At 37.5% G+C, this 21,383-nt stretch overlaps 1 protein-coding gene across 1 annotated transcript in view; it reads left to right on the forward strand.

The window, feature by feature from the left end:
* The window catches only part of TBX20 (T-box transcription factor 20), a 49,504-nt gene that overhangs the window by 2,613 nt on the left and 25,508 nt on the right, over window positions 1–21,383 (forward strand). Inside the window, exons 2-6 of the mRNA XM_059932704.1 lie at window positions 870–1,128; window positions 2,140–2,304; window positions 6,689–6,797; window positions 10,441–10,599; window positions 18,088–18,164. Coding sequence (XP_059788687.1) covers window positions 870–1,128; window positions 2,140–2,304; window positions 6,689–6,797; window positions 10,441–10,599; window positions 18,088–18,164 — 769 coding nt within the window. The remainder of the gene's footprint in view (window positions 1–869; window positions 1,129–2,139; window positions 2,305–6,688; window positions 6,798–10,440; window positions 10,600–18,087; window positions 18,165–21,383) is intronic.

The raw sequence follows: 21,383 nt of genomic DNA on the forward strand, positions 1-21,383 counted from the left end.
GTTCGTATGCAGTGGTGTTTCAGCTTGATGGTAGATGGCAAACTGTTCTTCCTACTTTAATACTCTGCTCTTCTGGGTTTGGGGTTCTTTTGCTCACTTCCAAAACGTTCTTGAGAGAGAGAGAGAAATACACATATCATCCCTCAAGTACTTGTTTCAAGCCCAGTCCAAAAAATTGGCCCAGAGATTGTACTCCTGTGATTTAACAAGCAATAAATATGCTAGTCTTTCATAAGCTCTCAGGCTGGGAGGGAAATTATAAAAATGCCCTAATGTAACATCTGAAAGCCTAGGAAACTGGGAGCCAGGCAGAGAAGCGAAGTGACTTAATTTTTTTAACCCCCCCAACACCCCTTTTTCACTTTCTCTTATGGGGAGGGGACTCCAGGAGGGAAGGGAAGTTTCTCTCAAAGTGAGGAAGGTGCTGATTTCTTCACTCCCTTGATCTCCCTGCAGAAAAGTGTCCCCTTTGTCAATGAGGGAGAACTGGCACTAGAGCCCACAAGCTGTGAAGTCTAGAACATGGGAGGGATAACAACAGGACTACTTGCTTTTAATTCTTTATGATCATGCCTTTCCCTTTATCCACTCCTCGCATTTCTATTCTCCAGAGTGGGTTTCAGTAATGGTGGTAACAAACCATGGTTCTAAAACTCACTCATTTGGTTCCGTAAGCAAGCAGGAGCCATGTCACTTCACAGGAATTTCAGGCTTAATTTATACAGTGATGGGTTATTGCTGCCCTCCCGAGATTCTGTGCGTAACTTTTCCAAAGTCAAATCCAGGAACCTATTTCAGTTGCGCTGTTCTCCTTCCTGTATCTTTTCTTGACAGAATTAGCTGTCATTCTCAATTCTCTTTGCCTGCAGAACAATTTGTCGAGAAGTCGTCCTGCGCTCAGCCCCTGGGCGAGCTGACCAGCCTAGATGCTCACGGGGAGTTTGCTGGCAGCGTCACGGGCAACAGCAGCCCATCCTCCTCCTCTCTGTGCACTGAGCCGCTGATCCCCACCACCCCTATCATCCCCAGCGAGGAAATGGCCAAAATTGCCTGCAGCCTGGAGACCAAGGAGCTCTGGGACAAATTCCACGAGCTGGGCACGGAGATGATCATCACCAAGTCTGGCAGGTTGTAGGGGGCTTGTTGGGTGAGGAGTGGGGAGAAGGGAATAGTGCCCTGGGTGGCAGAGGGAGTTTCCAGGAACTGGGTGAAACTCTACTGGTCCTGAGCTCCAAGAGGAAGCTTCGCTCAAGGAGGGTTTCTTTCGGCAGACTTGCTTTTGGAAAGAGCTGCTGAGACAGATGTCCAGGCATTTGCTTTCTTGGGATCTGGCAGTGGGAAGCCCCACCCCTGCCCTAAGGGCATGGGACTGGGATCTCTGGCCCGCTGCAGCCTGGGATGGCTTCTGGGTGCAGGGTCGGCATCTGGAGGGAAGCAGGAACTCAGCTCGTGCTGGGGTACAGGGCGGGCTGCTGGGTGCTGTGAGGGAGGCAGGCGGCTTCCCTTTTATCAGCCTCAATTTGCAGAAGCTCCCATTAAAAACTAAAATGAAAACCTGGGAGGAAGAATGAAATTTGAAACGACCACACTCCCGGTAGGAAGGAGCTCTGGTGCAGGGGGCCCCTTGGCGCCGCAGTGGGCTGACTCAGGGCAGGCAGGAAGTCCCAGGTGCAGGCTGCTCCTGGGACTGGGGCTGAGGCTCTGGGGGTCGGTGGCCCCTTGGCGCCTGACTGCTCCAGCTGTCAGGACTCTGGGACACACCGCCCAGAGTCTTCCGAAACGAAACTCAACTTGAGAACCCTGCTCTGGCTTTCTACTAAGGCAAGAGTAAGTTTTCTCCCTGCAAGGCAAGGAGGTTATAGGACTCCGTCTGCTCTGGAGATTTTGGTCTGGGAGCCTAATGGGCTTGATGATTTAGCACAGGATTTTCCCTAATTGCAGACCTTTGGGTATTAATGAGGACTCCTACAGAGATGACACTTAAGATTATCTAGGCTCGGGAGAAGGTCAGTCTCCATATTCACATCCCTGAATGGCTTTACAGGAAACACAAAGAGTTTGGGGGCTGGGTAGGGAGGGAAGGCGGACCCTTTTCCTCCCTCTCTAATTCGGGTGATTCTCTTTGTCTCACTGTGTCAGGAGGATGTTTCCTACCATCCGTGTGTCCTTTTCCGGAGTGGATTCTGAGGCCAAGTACATAGTACTGATGGACATCGTCCCTGTGGACAACAAGAGGTACCGCTATGCCTACCACCGGTCCTCCTGGCTGGTGGCTGGCAAGGCGGACCCTCCGCTGCCAGCCAGGTTTGTGCCTCCAGATTTTCCAGCCAAGCAAAATTTGTATTAACCTTGCTGGCAGAATGTCTCCTGCCCTGGTTGTTTGAATTTTAAGCAGGTCTGTTTTTAAAGCCGTGAGTTCTGGTAAGAGAGCTTTCCAAGCCCAGACACTCCAGGATTAACTACACAAAATATGGGTTAGTCTCTGAGAAAGGCAAGAGTTTGTATGCAGAACATTGCCTTTCATTTTATCTTCGTCATAATTCATTTCAAAGTTTTTCTTAAATTTCAGTTGGAATATTTATTAGAAATCTGGATCCATTTCATATGGCATCCATCATTTCTATTTGGCTAACACCAAACATAATAAACCTACTGATGAAGTGGCTGCCCTAAAATCCTTTTCAGAAGTCTTCATTTTAGTAAAGTAGTTGCTTATAGTAAATATTTGTTATAACGTGGTTATAACTTCACATAGTAAATATCATATTGGTAAAATGTGGTTGTTTTTGACCAGTAAAAGGCTCAGAGATTTTTAAGTAAGAAAAACAAACTCTTTTTTTACCTCATTATAATTAGTGGATAAATGTAATTCGACATCAAGTTAATATTCTTCCACTGAATTTGTTTTTCTCTTTCTGACTTATTTCACTCTGTATGACAGTCTCTAGGTCCATCCACCTCACTACAAATAACTCAATTTCATTTCTTTTTATGGCTGAGTAATATTCCATTGTATACCGTATGCTAACACATATATATGGAATCTAAAAAAAAAAAAAGGGTTCTGAGAAACCTAGGGGCAGGACAGGAATAAAGACGCAGATGTAGAGAATGGACTTGAGGACACAGGGAGGGGGAAGGGTAAGCTGGGACAAAGTGAGAGAGTGGCATGGACTTATAAACACTACCAAATGTAAAATAGATAGCTAGTGGGAAGCAGCCACATAGCACAGGGAGATCAGTTCGGTGCTTTGTGACCACCTAAAGGGGTGGGATAGGGAGAGTAGGAGGGAGACACAAGAGGGAGGGGATATGGGGATATATGTGTGTATATATATAGCTGATTCACTTTGTTATAAAACACAAACTAACATACCATTGTAAAGCAATTATACTCCAATAAAGATGTTAAAAAATATTCTTTTACTGAGAAATTACTCAATATATTACGTAATGACCCAAACAAAACATGTTCGTTTTTGTGCTGTTCATTGGTAATGTTTTTCCAGGAGAACTCCGTTTTAAAAATCACATGCAAACCTTTATTGCTACTGCCCAAATGAGCATTCTGGGGGAAAAAAACCAGCAAGTTCTTACTTATGTGAATACTAATAGTTTAAGAACAGGACTCTTAACTGCATACTTTAATACAAACAATGAATCTTAGCTGACTTTACATTTAGGGTTCTAAAACCAAGCCTTACAGCTTTAAAGTTGTTTTATGACTAATTTTTATAATTGATTGGAAGTTCATATCAGAGCTAAGAATTTATTTAAATGTACAGGTTTAGGAACTCTGAAGTTATGGTTCAAAGTATGGTTCTTTGTTAGTATCTAGTCTGGAGTCTAAGTCAAGGCACAGAATCAACACAATTTACACATACAGTTCAAATGGAATATTAAGCTTACTTAGTGGTTGATCATATTATTGAGCTTACAGTATATTAAATACACTGGAGAAGAGATTAAAAGAAGCCTCTCCAAGTTTTCCATTCCCACAAGAGACTAGGAAGGAGATCTTCCCAGCCCTTCCAAACTGATATATTAAATAACATATTAAATAATTTTTAGGACTAAAAATTTTTTTTAAATGTCACTGATTTTTTTTTTAAAAAAAGGAGCAAGATTTACAAATTTACAATAGATATTTAAATGAATATAATTAGTGTTCTCTACTATTTACTATTAACTAGCCAGTTCACATTACTCTAGAGCTTCTTTCCAAAATTTAGTTTTTTTTTAAAGGGGGAGAGAGAGGAAGAAAGAAGAGAGAATGAGAGAAGTATTTTAGCAGATTCCTAACCATTTTTACAAGCAAACCCCTTTTCTTTTTTTTTCTCTTAAGTCTTTCCTCTAAGAAGTTAATCACTCTTATTTAACATACATTTTTCCTCCTATCTGAAGGTATGGGGAACTGGTGCAGGCCAGTTGGAAATATGACATGCCTTGTTTATGTTACTAATCTGTTCTGGCTGGAAAAGGAAAGCATGTACCAATACACTATCTTAACTGAAGCATGTTTAAGCTATTGCTGGAATTTTAAGTCCCAGAGGACTTGAGAGAAGCAGGGCTTCCTGTATGTTTTTTCATTCATACTAGTTCAGCTTACTTATATTGATATTAGATTGAAATGTTTTGTGCATTATAGGATAGAAATATTCTAGATCATATAAGCAACTGTTATTATTATTAAAAGACATAGTGCTATATTTACTAGCTCCATATGGGAAAGGTAAAGAACTTGGGAGGTGATCATTTTTGAACTGATGGTAGAAATTCCTTGCAGTTCCAGTTCTTTGAAGCACTTTATTTTAGACTGAAGTTCATCAGTCAGCTGTTCCTTATCAGAAGAAATGATGCTTGACAATATCATTTGATCATAATAATGGACAAGACATTATACATGACCTAAGTAATATTTTCATATAGGACATTTCCTTTTTTTAAAAAGTAGTTGATATTTAAATAAATTAATCTTTATTAATGTTATCATATGTGGTGAATTGATACTTAAAGAGGGACCATCTCATCAACTTCTAGGACTTTAAATATTTTTGAACCTTTTTGGAGGAGTGGGTAGGATGTGGTGCTGATTAGTAAAACAACTGCACCTATAAAGTTATAGCCTTGGAGGGGTGACACTTGAAAAGCTATTATGGTTGTGTCATCAAAGAATACTTCAATTGGAAGGCAATTTTGAGCACTCCTTAAAAAAAAAAATCAAACAAACAGGCAGACAAACACCTAAGTTCTTATACGGGTCTGGTAAGAATCTTACCAGTGCTGTCAGCCTGTTTTGTGCTTTGCTTCTTGTGGGCTTTGTGAGTTGCAGCACGTGCACCCAATTCTTCTATTCTTAGTCCTCTGTGTGACAAACCACGGCATAGACTTCTTGTTCTTTACATGTTTTTAAACTTTTTTCCTTGCCTTTGCCCCAACCATAATATTTGTTTAATGATAGTTATAAAGATTCTACACAAAATATAGATATAAATAACCCATTGCATGGATAAAGGAATTTATCCCATTAAATCAAGGATATTTCCTTTCCCTATCATTAGTTCTATGATATCCCTGACTTCAGAAACGCTTATGTTGAGTGCATACTAGGATAGTGATTTACAAAGAGTTGTACTTAGTGTGAAGCTTGCAGGCATTTAACTGTCAGTGAGTAAAAGATTGCCTTGAACATCGCAGCTGATCAATAAATGATAAATACTTGATAAGTATATTTTTTCCCATCAAAGCCTTTTTTTTTTTGCTTAGGCTGTTTACAGATAAATACATTGAATAATTTGAAGCTTACCCAACTTGTTTTCACTCTCCTTAGTAAGCACTTAACTAGGTGATGATGAAAGTAGTAATATTTAAAGTACCGGGAGAAGCAAACAGACTATGTGATCTGTGGACTATTAAAAGTTCCCCAGGTCACTGTATTAAAATTATTCTGTCTTGTTTATAAAGAACACAAACTTTAATTTGAATCACCTTCAAGTTTAAATGAATAGATTCTCTAGAATTGTTTCCTCTTTTAAATTCTTTGTCTTCACTGCTTTTTAGCAGTGCTTATACTAGGAATTCATTTTGCAATTAGTTATAACCTAGTCTTTCTTTTGAAAATATCTACAACAATAGGATTTTATATTTGACAGAAGCAGACCAGTAGTTGACTAGGTCGATGGGAAAAACCCACCTTTAAAAAAATGGCTTGTTCAGCAAATAACAGAAAATGTATTAAGTATATTTTATTTATTTATTTTTAATTGGACTATAATTGCTTTATAATGTTGGCATTAGCTTCTGCTGTACAATGAAGGGAATCAGCTATATGTATACATATATCCCCTCCCTCTTGGACCTCCCTCCCACCTGCCCCCATCCCACCCATCTAGGTCGTCACAGAGCACTAAGCTGAGCTTCCTGTGGGACAAATTGGGAGATTAGGATTAACATATATATACTACCATTAGTATAACCCCTTTTAAGTCATTGGTACACAAAGAAACACATTTAGATGTTTCAGCATTATTTTGGTATTGCTGTATTATAAATTTGAGATTATACGAGGCAAATAAAATTCACTTTATATGATATTTTTGTGTTCCTTTAGAATCAGAATATTTTATAACCCAAAGAGAGATTTTTATTTTTTTTAAATCTCAATAAAATTCTCTCATAATTTTCTTAGGCTGTATGTACATCCAGACTCTCCTTTTACTGGTGAGCAGCTACTTAAACAGATGGTGTCGTTTGAAAAGGTGAAACTCACCAACAATGAACTGGATCAACATGGCCATGTAAGTACAGTGCTTGGACTATGCGGATTCCCTGGGATGGAATGGAGAAACCACATAAAACTTCCTCTCTCGATGTCTCTTCCTCTCTCCCTTTCCCCCTCCCACCCTCCAGCTCTGAGTCATTCTATGAGAACATTTATTTGTTCTACAGGGAACCTTGACTGCTATTGTCAAGAGGTCATTTACAGAGATGCTGTATGCCATTTCTATGCAAGAGGGTCAGGGACCTCTGGCACCATGGATTCCTACTTCTGCAACTGCTTTACCACCTGCACCAACTAAACAAAGGGAATGTGCATTTTGGAGGTTACTACAGCCCATTTCTTGGATTAAACATCTAATTTCTATCAGTGGTATATCAGATAACACAGCATAAAGGGAATGGGGCTGAGACCTCCTATGGGGGTTTCCCAAAGTGTGTTGTATAGAATACATTCTTGTGAGATGCAATGGGACAAAAGGATTTTATGTACAAATAAATTTGGGAAAGTGCTGTTAGCTCATTATATATCCCCTCTGTAGAGAGCCTTATGAATATTAAAACACAATGAAGTCTTGCAGTTAAAAACAAAACAATCTGATTTTACATCAGTAAGGAGTTCATTAAAATGTTGAAGAAAAGAGAAATTGGAATTCTCAGCTCTTATCAACAATTAATAGAACAAATAGCTGTTGACACAGGCTTTTCCATGTTTGCTAAGACTGCTTTTTAAGGAACTATCTGTGCTGTTATTTCATGCTCTTAAATAAAGATTCACATTTTTAAAAATCTGTGTTAGATTTTATGCTAAGAAAACTTTAGACAGACACGCATGCTTCTTTTTGATGAGGAGAATACTGTTTCTTTTTTTGCCTCGTTTGCCAGAAAGCGCATTGGGATTTTCATAGTTGCTTTCCTTGGCTTAGATATTCTGATATAATTATTCTCTCTCTTATCCCCTTTATTAAGGCTCCTGTTACCTAAGGTTTTAGTTTTTACTGGATTTATGCAATTTAAAGGAAGAGTTTCAAAACTTTTCTCAAAAAAGACAGTTACACATAGATAAGAGAGAGCTCTAGACGTGGTTTCTAATGGTTGGATTGAACCTGGAACCAAGTAAATCACTTCAGGCACTGCCACCATCCATATGCCCACAGGAGATCTTGTTTATCTTGACCAAGTCAGAGTAACCAGGTTAACTCACAAGTCTGCTGGTGGCACTGCTGGGATGTTGGAAGTAGGTTAACAGGCTTCTGTTACTTGATGTATTGGAAAAGATAACTGACTTTTTTTACCTTCAAGGACGTTGGCAGAATTGTCCTTTCTTTCAGATGTTTTCATTGACAGATTTTTTTTTTTTCAGGTTAAAATTTATGAAGTATCTGAGAGACATTTTCTGTAGGCCCATGATCATTCTTAATGTCATTCATATTAAAATTTCTTGGGCTCCACTGAAATCTTTGCAGAGAGAAATGAAATTTTTTTATGGTTCTAGTATTTTCCAATGTGAAACTTTTGTAAGAACTGTTTGAGTTTTTCCAGAAAGACCTGAGAATTCATTTTGAGATCAGTTGTCCAGAATTGATATGTTTTCCTTTTAGCATCAGCTTCATGGATGGGAATAGCACTAAGCTATATTTCAGGAGCTCTGGGTTCTAGTCTGATTATGCTAAGATTAGACCTTGACAAATTGTTTAAGTCTTACATGGTTGCTAATATCCATTTTAGCTTTAAAATTTTATTATTTAATATAACTCTTTGTCACCAGAAATAGTGTATTCTGAAAAGTACCAGGAAATATTTTTAGATCCTGTGTTGTTTAGCCAAGTTCTTTGAATCAGTCCTAAAGAAGCCCCCTTTGTAGATGCATTCCAGGAAAATTTCTTATTTCCAGGAATTTATTTCTTCAATGTAACAAAGTCTGCATTTCTATCAGTGTTTCTTAGCCCCATGAAAGCTTGAGCAGAGGTTCAAGGAGCCCTGGGATCTGAGACTCAGTCTGGGGTCTGAGTCTGTCCAGCACCCTTTCCTAAAGGAAATTAACGTGGGGGTGGTATAAGGAAGAGGGGACCTTATTTAAAGCTTAGGTTTTTTCCCATTGTGTGTGTTTGAGTGTGTGTGTGTGTGTGTGTATGATTTGAAAACTCTATCTTCTTAGTAGAACATATAATGAATGCTCAGGTTTTTCTTATATCAGGATTAGAAGGCAAATGTTTACTTCTGTCACTTCAAGTTTATCCCAGTTTTATGACTGAGCACAGATATCTTGGAACTCCTTGGAATAAACGCATTACACAAAGAGATAACTTTTTTTTTTTAATTTATTTTGATTCATTTGAACGTCTCATTTGTTTCAGTAATTCCTATTCAGGTCTGGGATCATAAAAAGATGGCATGTTCAAAAATTCAATGCCAGTTAATGCCCTGTAACTTTGTTGGCTTATATCTCAGCATGGAAAGAGACTGATTCTGTATCAGTTATCTCACAGTGACTAGTATTTAACTCTGCTCAAGTCAACCAGTGTTAACACTCACCCACCACACCCAAGTTAGCCAAAGAACAAGAGAGCAACAACACTGCATGCCATTGACCCTAGTCCTGCCACAGCATGTGTCAGACACCTCCCCTGAGAGCCAAGCTCTCTGCTAGGCCCTTGGGGTGAAGGGCGTACATTGTGAGCCCTGTTATCCCAGGAAAGACATACCCGATTTTGTAGATTTAGGTAGCTGTCTGGGTTGCGGGGCGGGGGGAGATGTGGAAAATCTTTAATATCTGAAAGTAAATTTTGTTGCTCAAATTTCATAACGGTAAATTATTGTATTTTATTTAAATGATACATGAAAAATACTGCCTTGTTAACAGGGTATATTTCTGATCTCTAAGTACCGGGCAACTTTTAGCAGCTATGGAATGGAAGACGTCCATCACTAACATTCTTATTTAGTTTGTAACTGTAAGTCAGGAATCAATGAAGTTGTCAGAAATGATGACGACGATAATAATAATACAGTTTACTAAGCACTTCCTATTTGCTATGTGATTTACAAGGGTTACAGCGTCTGATCCTCACCACAACCCCTGTGAAGTTAATACTGTTCTTGCATTTAAGAAAATGAGGTAAGAGAGGTGAGATCACTTGGCCCAAGATTAAAAAGCTAGAAAGTAGCAGATTCAGTATTCCAACCAAGGTCTACCTTATACCACACTGCCTTTTAAAATTGTTTTATTCCCTCTGCCCCATCTGCCACCCACCCCTCACCCCCCACTGCCCCAAATAACAATCTAGCCTCCTCAAATATGTAATTTCTTACTTTAGAAAATTTAGAGACATACTGCCTTTGGTCTAACCAGACTAAAAAACAAAAAGCGTTTTTAAAAAAATAAACATCCTCCAGATGACTTTTTCCTCTATCATTTTAGAAAGGACACTTGAAACAACCTGTATTATTTGCAGTTGGTTTCGTAAAACGTGACTCACAATACTCTGCAGTATCTTGTGAAAATTATTTGCCTGAAGAATGGAAAGGGTAGATCCTAATCTTAAAACTGCGTTGGACACTGTAGATTTTATGGTTCTTTCTTTGCCTCATTGTAATTTGGCCTGTTTATTAGCACTATAAGTACTTAAAATCCAGTACTGTACTTCCCACTCTTTGCTACAGATAATTTTGAACTCAATGCATAAGTACCAGCCACGGGTGCACATCATTAAGAAGAAAGACCACACAGCATCATTACTCAATCTGAAGTCTGAAGAATTCAGAACATTCATCTTTCCAGAAACAGTTTTTACGGCGGTCACTGCCTACCAGAATCAACTGGTGAGTATACCCTTCACAATTTATTTCCCAAATAAGATAAGGCTTTAGGAGAGTTATCTTCTTGGAGAGAAGGGCTATCCCAGTACTCAAAACAGAAATTCACTTTGGAGAAAGCTATGGAGAATCAGCCCCAGGACTTCCAAGTATGTTGAGTATCTGTGGCTCAAGGTTATGAAGGTCTGTGTTACACCATCTTTCTTAGAACCTTTATACTCGTGGTCAGGCTGTTCACTGCTCCCATGTCCCACCCAAACCTGACCCAATCTGCCTTCTCAAATTTTCTCAAGAACATTACCTGCTTCCTTCTCTTTCTGGTAGAGCCTCATGACATGCATAACCATAACTCATTGCTTCATAAAATTTAGAAGTTCAGTTTTTCTGCTAAATTAGCACATGTAGTGTGCTAGCCAACTATCCAAGCTACTGATACGTTAGATATTTTGAGAGATTTATTCAGCTGTATTTCAGGGTAAGATAATTCTAGTAGAATGATCTTAAATGCCTCTTTAGATAATAAACTGTAGTATGTAAGCAGTTGTGTATTTAATTAACGTCAAGATATCTAATTTATAATATTGAGTTATATATTTTCTACTCTGTTGTAAATCATATTTAAAATTTATGCATTTCTTCATCCATAAGGCTTAGTCCAACTCTACTGTAAATATTTATCAAAGTGTTGCTAAGGACTGAGTGCTGTTAGATACTTCCCCATGTATTCTTCTTTCATGGTCAGCGTAATCTTGAAGGCCGGGGGTAACGGTAACATTCTTTAGTGAGGAATCTGAAGCTAAGAGAGGACAAGTAACTTTTCCACAGTCCGAATGGACCAGAAGTAGAATTCCTTTTGATATACTGTACTTTAGTGACAGGAACTCACATTGTCCGTTTACTCTGGGTTTTGTGTCTTGCTTTTATTTGACTGGTTATAGGTAGCCAGGACTCTTGCTCTCCTCATGTCTTGATGTTATATTTTGGTTCTGAGTGAATAACTGTTAGGTGCTGCCTGACAGATGGCTCAGAGTGGGATGGTCAACCAAGGAAATATGGTGTTGAGTCTCTCAGGAAGAGCAAGAAGATGAAACTGAAAGCCCAGGTAGCCCTACACAAATGAGGAAACAGGAAGTCAGAGAAGGGATGTGGAAAAATGGCCAGAGTGGGTATGTGTCTGTAAGGCATAAGCACCTATAATTTCCATATGACTTTGAGTAGATTTCACTTCACCACTGTGGCTGCCATCTTCTTTGCCTGTAAACTGGGACTAAGAACCAGACCATCTTAGGGAACAACTGTAAGGATCAAATGAGATGCTGTGCATAAACATGCCTTTGGAAATTGTAAGGCACTCTATAAATAAAGCACGTGGTGACTATTGGACTGTCTCTGGAATGTCCAAAGAGGATTTGCCACCATTTGGATTTTTAAATGTTAGTGGCAACTTTTCAGTGAGATAAATGAATGCACAAATGTTATACTATTTATCTTTAAGTAAAAGCAAAGTACTATAACTTTTTAATTATCCCCAAGATAACAACACAAGAGTGGCAACTTTCAGAGAATGCCCAAGCTAAAAATTTGTGTATAGAGTGAAGCCCACAAAGGCCTAAAACATAATGCTCCTTCTCTTAGAATCTGGAACACTGACATCAACAATCCCATTTTTAATTTATTTGAGGATACATGTAATACAGGTATCACAGGTTCAGAAAAGATTCCTGAAACATTTAATTCAAATTACACTAACTGAATTAGTAGCTTTTATATTATGAAACATCAGATTTATACTAATACAAGAAAACCTGCTGATGTTTGAGAATGAAATAAAAACTTGTCATATGGAAACTTCATTGCTTTTATCAGAATTACCTGTAAAGGGAACCAAAGCAAGAATAGGTAATTTGGGATTGTTTAGTGAAAATTACACACAGAACAAAATTAAGGAAAGTTCTAAGTGTAACACCTTAGATTTGGTTTAATTGGTGAAGGAGCAATCCTGAATAAGTATTGGCAGGACCTCTCATATCACGGAACATGGAATAGGAGGTTATTATCTACATAATTATAATAACAGCTAATATTTGGGTACACAAGGCACCATTTAAAGTGCACTGTCTTATTTAATCCTCACAATGATATTATGAGATAGGAACAACAGTATTTTTATGTTGCATTTTACAACATAATTCAGTACTGCTTTTTTCAATAGATCCTGCCATGTCTGAGTTTATTTCTGTGCACCCACCTTTAAAGCCATAATCCCTAGCACAATGCCGTATGTGTGTGTGTATGTGTGTGTGCTTTTACTTAAAGATAAATAGTATAACATTTGTGCATTCATTTATCTCACTGAAAAGTTGCCACTAACATTTAAAAATCCAAATGGTGGCAAATCCTCTTTGGACATTCCAGAGACAGTCCAACAGTCACCACGTGCTTTATTTATAGAGTGCCTTACAATTTCCAAAGGCATGTTTATGCACAGCATCTCATTTGATCCTTACAGTTGTTCCCTAAGATGGTCTGGTTCTTAGTCCCAGTTTACAGGCAAAGAAGATGGCAGCCACAGGGGTGACGTGAAATCTACTCACATATATATTTGAAATTCAATTAATAGTCAAAAATTTGATTTGGTATAGTAATGAGCCATTTTTGCAGATGGTTTATAGACCTCATAAGACCAATCGAAATTCACGTGGGGTGAATAAATCATTTTGGGGGTTAGTATTTTCATTAGTCTTATACAGTTTTCTGAAGTTATCCTTGATTCTTTCTAGGCCTCCTCACATTTACTGCCTTTTCACTGCTATACCATGCTTGTCTACTGATTTACCCATAATAAACATAAAATAAATATATAGGAAATAAACAAATTAAATGTGTACTAAGTACAGTATAAATATTAGAATATTTTCATGCACAAAGAACAGGGAGAAAAGAGAGAAAGAAGATTTAAAAGTTCACACTTAGGACTGCCTTTATAGCTCTTAAACTTTGGATAGGACATTATTTACATACATATTAAAAGCCAAATCAAATTTTCCATTAGAATTTGTGAAAAAGCTTCTCATTTATTGTGTCTGGTAGTTTTATTTGTAAGTAATGAAAACGGGACCTTTTTTCTATTTTTTCCTCTGGTTTTTGTGAGGAAATGATTGCATTTCTTAACATTATTAGATTAAAGCTAAATACATTATACTTCCAACAAACTATTTTATAATTTAAGATTTAAAGGTCATACATTGTTTTTGAGCAGGCATGCCATTGCTGTAGAGTTGAAGTGTAGGTCAGGTTTCATTTTTAAATGCCTTTGGACAGATCTTTTCCTGATAATTGGAGAAATGGTCTCTGAGGGCCAATTTCACCTTGTGGCTGGGAACTCCAGCTATATTCAGAGTCCAGTGATATCACATGGAATAATAACTACTAGAAAAAGTCCCTTTCTCTTTGGTGCAGCTGGCAGTGTCAAAATCTGCCTTCCATTTATACATATATTTATCTATAAAGGAGATGTTGAAAGAATGAATTTGTTTGGTTAGGAAATGCATTATGTTCCACATTATTAAGATAATACATGAAAAAACGGGTGTATTTTGACCAGAATTAGTCAGTGATTTGCATATATGTAGATACACTTGAAACAGGATTTCTTAAGCACATACTGCTGTCCTTACTTGTTAATTCTTCTTCCTCACAAAATGAAAAATACTGCTGCTTTTAAAATTTGTTGTTGAATCATAAAGACATACTTGTAGTTTCACATGGGTTCTCTACATATGTTTTTGGTAGTTGACTATTTTTGGATCTTCCTTTTAATTTAACCTTTGACATGGGTGATGCTGGTTCAACAGCTTTACAAGCTGCAGGTATTCTATATTAGGAAAATGATGTCCAACTGACATCACTGTATATAACTCAGGTCTTTCTCTCATCAGTTCTCAAATACGTAACTTTTTCATTCTCCCAAATTTCATAAAGGGATATAAAACTATATCTGCAGAAATGAATTTCTTTCTATTAACTACTGGTTTTTATTTAAATATCCATGGAATAAAATCTGTGCCTGACCTTTTAAAAGTGCATGATTAACTAGAATGTTAAAACTTTGCTATTTAAAAATTACTTTATCTTAAAATAGAAAACAAAATGCTTTTTATGTAGACTCAAGAATTTCACCTAGTCTATGACTGGTAAACATATGAAATCATATTTCTGACTGCTTGTCCTTGAAGCAAAGTTCAAACAAACATTTCTGGGGTGCTTATTGTTGGCACCCCAGTAGATTCAGAGTCTAGTGATACCACAGTGAGCACGGTGGGCTCATTAAGAAGTCTACCCACAGTCCCTGTACTGCTAATCGGTACTCCATAAAGCCTGTTCAAGACTGTAGTGGTTAGTTCAGGGCCCCCATACAATTTTAGTAGTAAGAAATCCATTCAGCTTTTTTTCTCTAACTTCCAAAAGCAATTTTTTTCCCTGGAATTAGATAAAATAGTCCGTAGAGAAAGTAAGTACCTGGTTACTCTCCTGAGCTCCTTTTCTACTTAACACACTAAAGTTAAATCACTGCTGAACCAACTGGTAAATCTAGCTGTATGAGTACACGTTGTACTATTCTTGAAACTTTCCTACAGTTTGAAATTATATCAAATGTAAAGTAAAAAAGTTACCATTGATACTCTTGGGGATGATGAAAGAAGGACCAAAAAGATACTGGAAAGAGAAAGTTCCAATAAATGAAAAAATTCCAAAGAAATCTGAAAACTTGTGTTGAATTTGATTCACTTCCTCATTCAAATTTATGGCAGTAATACTAGATATGGTGACACATCAATTGAGCAACTAACACACACACACACTGAGAATATTTATTTTCTATGACAACTCCACAATCATCACATTCTGAGCCAACAGTCTACCTCCTGGAAATATAAATAACAACAAATACAATTCTCAAAATCCTTTTCAGGGACAAAGTGGATCAAAGGTGGTTCTTTAACTATTATAACAGACAGATAATATTTTCTGTTCTTTTAGTTTATAAAGACTCAAACAAAGCTTGATATGGTTCACATTTTTTTTGTTATATTTATTTAAAAAATTTTTTTTGGCTGCACTGCGTGGCTTTCAGGATGTTTCCCGACCAGGGATTGAACCCGGGACTCGGCAGTGAAAGCACCAAGTCCTAACCACTGGACCACCAGGGAATTCCTGATATGGTTCACATTTTAGAGGGATGGCTGCAAAAGGACTTCGTTCAAAATTAGTTTCTCCATCAGATATTATTTGCCTTTGTCTCCAGAAAGTTTTATCCATTGGCAAATCCATTCACTTTTTATAAATGAGCTTATAAGAATTGAACTTGAAGACTTAACTTTATTGCTGTATTTTACAGTTTCAGTTTGAAGCTTTTATCTGGGTTTGGTTCACACTTAATGTCACCTAACACTGCAGGGGATGTGGTGCCAGCTTCTTTAGTGGCACTTAAACCACTTCCAGTTCTATGTATGCCTCTGCCTGCCTGGAATTTTAGGGACCATGTGATCTCATTTCTGTTGATAAATTATTGTGAAAGTGTTTTCATGAACTATAAAGCACTTTAGAAATCTAAAGTATTTTCATTTATAATTATTCAGTAGAAAAAGATAATCAAAGAAATCCCGTTTCTGAGGATTTAAAAATCTTGTTGGTGTTTTATAATCCTAGAATATGTTGACTGCTTGGGCTTTAGAAGGTGTTTATAATTTATTTCAAACAAATAAAAATTTTTGCCTTTGCCCTGAAAACTGACCTTTAATACTAAATCCTAGTCTGAAAGAATGGCTAAAATAGACTTCACCCTTTAGAAATCCATGCCCTTGATTAAAGGGGTGGCTGACTTTGAGAGAAGGTTCTCTACAAACTCTTGATGGCCACACTTTAGGGGCAACCTCAGTGGTTCCTGTATATTTCTTTCTATGCACACTTTCCTTCACTGTTTACCATTTTCCATTAACTAAGCTGAAAAGGAAATTAGCAATTTTATTTTTGGCTACTCTAGAGTGAATGTGCATGGGACAAAAATGAGCATTTCTGAGGCACTGTCAAGTGCCCTTAAAAACTAATATCAAAGAATCAATCTTAAAACTTGCCAGTGTTAATGATAGAGAAGTGCAGTCTCTCTGGTAAGGACAGTGTGGGAAGTTCTATTTTAAGTGAGGTAAATAGCTTTTTGCAGCTTGTACATTGGTTAGCTCACATTAAGAAAACTTGAAAAGTAAAAAAAAAGACTTTCTTTTGTAATGAAAAAAGCAATTCTTTAGATGTTAATAGTTTAAAATGAAAAGTAGATACACTCTGATCAAAGGAAAAGTTGCTTATTGGCAAAATAAGTCTTTCAAACTATTATATATATATATATCTCAAAATAGATATATTTTTGATTGTGTTTACTCCTTACTTTGAAAGAGGAAGGCATGCCTCCCTCAACCTATAACTTTTTTTCCAGGTTAAGACTATTCTGTGTGTGTCTCTCTTTCCAAAGATGAATGTGGGTTCTCATTTTGACACAAATGAGCTATGACTCTCTTTAAAGGTGTCTGTGGCTCTAATTCCAATAATCCTCCTCCATTCCTTTTAGCTCTTAACACTCAGGAATTTTGCAAGTAGAGCATCTTTTAATCAGTGTTTTATTTATTTATTTATTTTCTTTGTAACCTAACGTATTTTTCTGTCAAGGTGCAGTGCATATATTTTAATGGATCTTTCTACATTAATATTGTGTGAATTATGACTAGCACAACATAGACACTTAATACTTCAGACTATGATTCTTATTAGGAAATACTTTTTTTCCATATAAGCATAGAGTCTGTAAGTAACATTATATGGGAGGATAATAAGAGACCCACCAATTTGATTCTTATTTAGTCAGATGGAAAGGGGAACAGGGGTAAATTTATATGCTGAAAGCTTTACATCATATATTTATGTCAGGTATTTCATATAGTATTGAACATGAAGTTACTACTGTGGTATCCATTATGGTATATATAGGTACCCATGGTATTAACAAATGAGGCTGCCAAGTCAGCATGAGGTAATGTTCTTGTTTTTATTCCCCATTACCCACCAATGCTGGCCTCCTAGACAGCTTCCCCATTCCCCAGTCGAGCTCTAGCCTTTCACTACTCTCTTAAATACTTCACACGGCAGCCACACTGTTTGTAAAAGGCCCCCATTTCGAACTGTCTCTATCCATTGACTTCCAGCCTGTTTTAGGACCAGTCTGTCCTCAACTACTTCCTTCTCTCTGAGGCCTTCTCTGACCATTCCACCCAATTTAGGCCTCTTGTGAACTTCCTTAGCAATTTTAACCTTTATCACAATACTGAGAGACATTAAGATATTCTTGGGGTGCCATGATGGAAAATGAACAAAGTTTTTATTTCTGATTTTATTTCCTTGACCATGGAAATGATACTGTTTTGTTACCCTTTCTTCCCTTTCCAGATAACCAAGCTGAAAATAGATAGTAACCCTTTTGCCAAAGGATTCCGGGACTCCTCCAGGCTCACTGACATTGAGAGGTAATGAGAATTTTCTGTTTACTTTTTTGCCCAGATAAGATAAAGAGAAGCACTAGTTTGTAAGAGCACACTCCTTTCAACACCAAAGAGCCATAACCTGACTGTATAGAGTCTCCAGTACTCTGTATAGTCTCCAGTTCTCTGCCCCACCTTCCCTTCCAGTTATAAACCCTGTAGATATGCAACTGCTTAAGCTTTGACAGCTGCTGCAGCTGGATCTATTCTATGCTCAATTTCTGAGTGAAGTGGTTTCTTTGGACAGGACAGTTTTTCAACGGGGCTTCTTTGTTATCAAAGACACAGTCCTCTCGATGGTATTAAGCTTCATGTCTTGAGTGGCAATCCACAGAGAAATAGAATCTTAATAGCCTTTGCCTTCTGAAGTGGATATATTTGTTAACATAAAGACTTAATAAAGGTAGTTTGGAATTTTGAAACAAGGAGAGGCAATTTAAATCAAGGTGTATATTTTACCTACAGCATAGACTGCTTATACTTAATAGGAAAGCTATCAGATCTCAGGACCTTTAAGAAGGCAAGTGACAATCATGTGCCATAATTTACCCCACTTTTTATTTAATTAAAATGGTTCACACAGTGTGAGACTGTCTAAGTGATGAGTAATGACTATATTGAGATGCATAGTTTGCCCAAAATGAATGTCAAAAAATGGTTTTGTCAAGGAGAAGATTATTTGTATCCCTTAAACATACTATGTAACTTTCTGTACTTATTCTGTTTTGTTTTTGGTGAGCACATTTAAGTTCCACTCTCTTTACAAATTTGAATTATATAATACAATGTTATCAACTATAGTCACCATTTCACACATTAGGTCGTCAGATCTTACTCATCTTCTGTATCTAATCTTTTATGTGGCCTGGAATCTTTATTGACAGGTGGGGTACCCTAGCTACCAGCCCTCTGGTTTACTTTATCTCCAAATCTTTGTGTGATTTCCCTACCAACTGCTATGTGTTTCTGCCACACTCTTTGTTACCTACCACATGGTCACATCTGACCTCAGCACTTCTCTCTAACCCGTCCTGGAAACTCAAATTAAAGGATAATTACATGTTTTAGCAACATCTGTCTTATCCTTCCCTCATCCTTCCCAAATGGCAGAGCATAGGCATGTGGTTTTGACTGGTGGGAACAGATATAGAAGCTCGGTGGGGAGACAAAGTATCCAGCAGGAGAGACTGAAAGTTGGGTAGAACTATGGCATCTGAGTAGAAAAGATTAATTAGTTGGAGTGCTTGACAAGTGATTGTGGGGTATTGAGAGATCAGGGAAAGAAACTTGAGCTTGTTGAAAATCCATTGCAAAATGCAGAGAGATGGCAAGGAGATAACTCTCCAATTAGGTGGGACATAGGTGTGCAAATAGGTCATAAGACCCAAGTCAGTGAGAAAGTGGTATCAGCAGCGTGGGTGACAAAGGAGTCCATTTACAAAGGCTACTTGCATTTAGGTGTGGCCTTTTTTATCTCCTATTTTTGGAGTGCCAGAGGTACTGATTCAGACTGGGTTTATGCAAGTGGGATTTTAATATGTGAACTTTTTCTCCGTTCTAGTCAGGGGTCAGGCAAAAATGAAAACAGTGGCTCAGTTGGGAAGTAAGTGATGTGTTTTTACAGTGGGCATCATATCTTCCGTCTCAAATCAGTGGGTGAGCATGGTATATAGAGACAAAGTCATGGGTTAGAGTCCCAGCTCTGCCTTTTCCTGCCTGAGTGATCCTAGAGAAGTCACCTAACCCCTGAGTCTGCTTCCTCATCTAGAAAATGGAGAAAATAACCCTGCTTACTTCAAAGGTTTATTATGAGAACCATGTAAGATGACATTTATGAAAGCATTTCTAAATCTCAAAATGTAAAATAATTATATTTTATTAGATGAGCATAGTTTTACCCCATCTAAGCTACTTTTAACAGTCTTAATAAACTACTCCTAGAGTAAAAATAGCCCCTTTTGTTGCACTTGTGCTTATGAGAGACAAGTACCCAGACTCACTACCCTTTAGAGCGACGGATTTGATAACACATGCAGCCACATTTTTCACTTATTTTATAAACATCCTGATGTGGGGAACACTCACATGTACATGAAGCTAAGAAGCTTTCAATGGTCTGAGGGCCAAGAGAGCATCTTATGTGACTAGCTGCAAGTTTGCAAGATGACCTAAGTAGTGTGAAATTGGACAAGGTTTTGGATTTCATTTCCAGGTATTTCAGTCTGAATTTTTTCTAAGCAGCCTTTGGGGATGGGACAAATCAGATCAATTGATCTTTGGAGACCTAAAGAAATTAAATTAGTCTGGAGTCAGTTACTGCACTAAACCATCTAGTAATTGAATTGCTCCTTGTAACTGACTGAAAACAGCCCTATTTGTAACAATATAGAGAGCTTTTTTTAATAAGAGATCTGAGAGAAAAACACATCTTTTTAGGACATGATGACAGAAATTGCACTTTTCTAACCTAATTGAATATGATGTTATAAATATGTGACCTTAATGATTTCAAGTTTCCTGTTCCAGATGATTTACAGCTACTGTGTGGGACACCCAAACAAAAATGCCTTTAGGATTGGATCTGTTTGCCTTATACCTCTAAACTCACAGTATTATTCTTTCTACATCTGCACAAGCTTTGAGGATACTCTAAAGGGCATTCTGGTTTTCTTGCTCTCATTTTATGAGGTTCCATTCAGATACCTGAATGTCTTACATACTTCATGTGCAGCCTTCTCCCAGGGACAGCATCTCCCTCATTTATAAAAGGCAACTCATCTCATTACCAAAAGTAGAAAGTGTTTTCATTAGATGCTTTGCACATATACCTACAATGGACAGCCAAGAAGCAAATCAAAAGCTCAAAGGGATTTCTTAATATAATCTAATTTATAGTTATTTAGTTCAGGGAAAGAATTATCTGCTGGTGCCATATAATAAATAACTTACAGATACTCTATCAGTTGGTTTTTCTTTTGTGGGGAGGGAAGGGGCACTTTGTATAGTAAGTGAAGGCATGGTATTACTTCTGAGAAAGGAGAAATTACTGTGAAGATATTTAAATGTTCAAAATTAAGTTTCTTCTGTTAGGTTTTTTTGTTTGTTTGCTTTGTTTTTTACAATTAGAGTTCATGCTTATTGCAGAAAAATACTGACAAGCAAGAAAAAGAGCATAAAAAAAGTAACAAAATCCCATTCACTCAG

This window comes from Balaenoptera ricei, chromosome 9 (assembly GCF_028023285.1).
Source record: "Balaenoptera ricei isolate mBalRic1 chromosome 9, mBalRic1.hap2, whole genome shotgun sequence".
Taxonomy (NCBI): domain Eukaryota; kingdom Metazoa; phylum Chordata; class Mammalia; order Artiodactyla; family Balaenopteridae; genus Balaenoptera; species Balaenoptera ricei.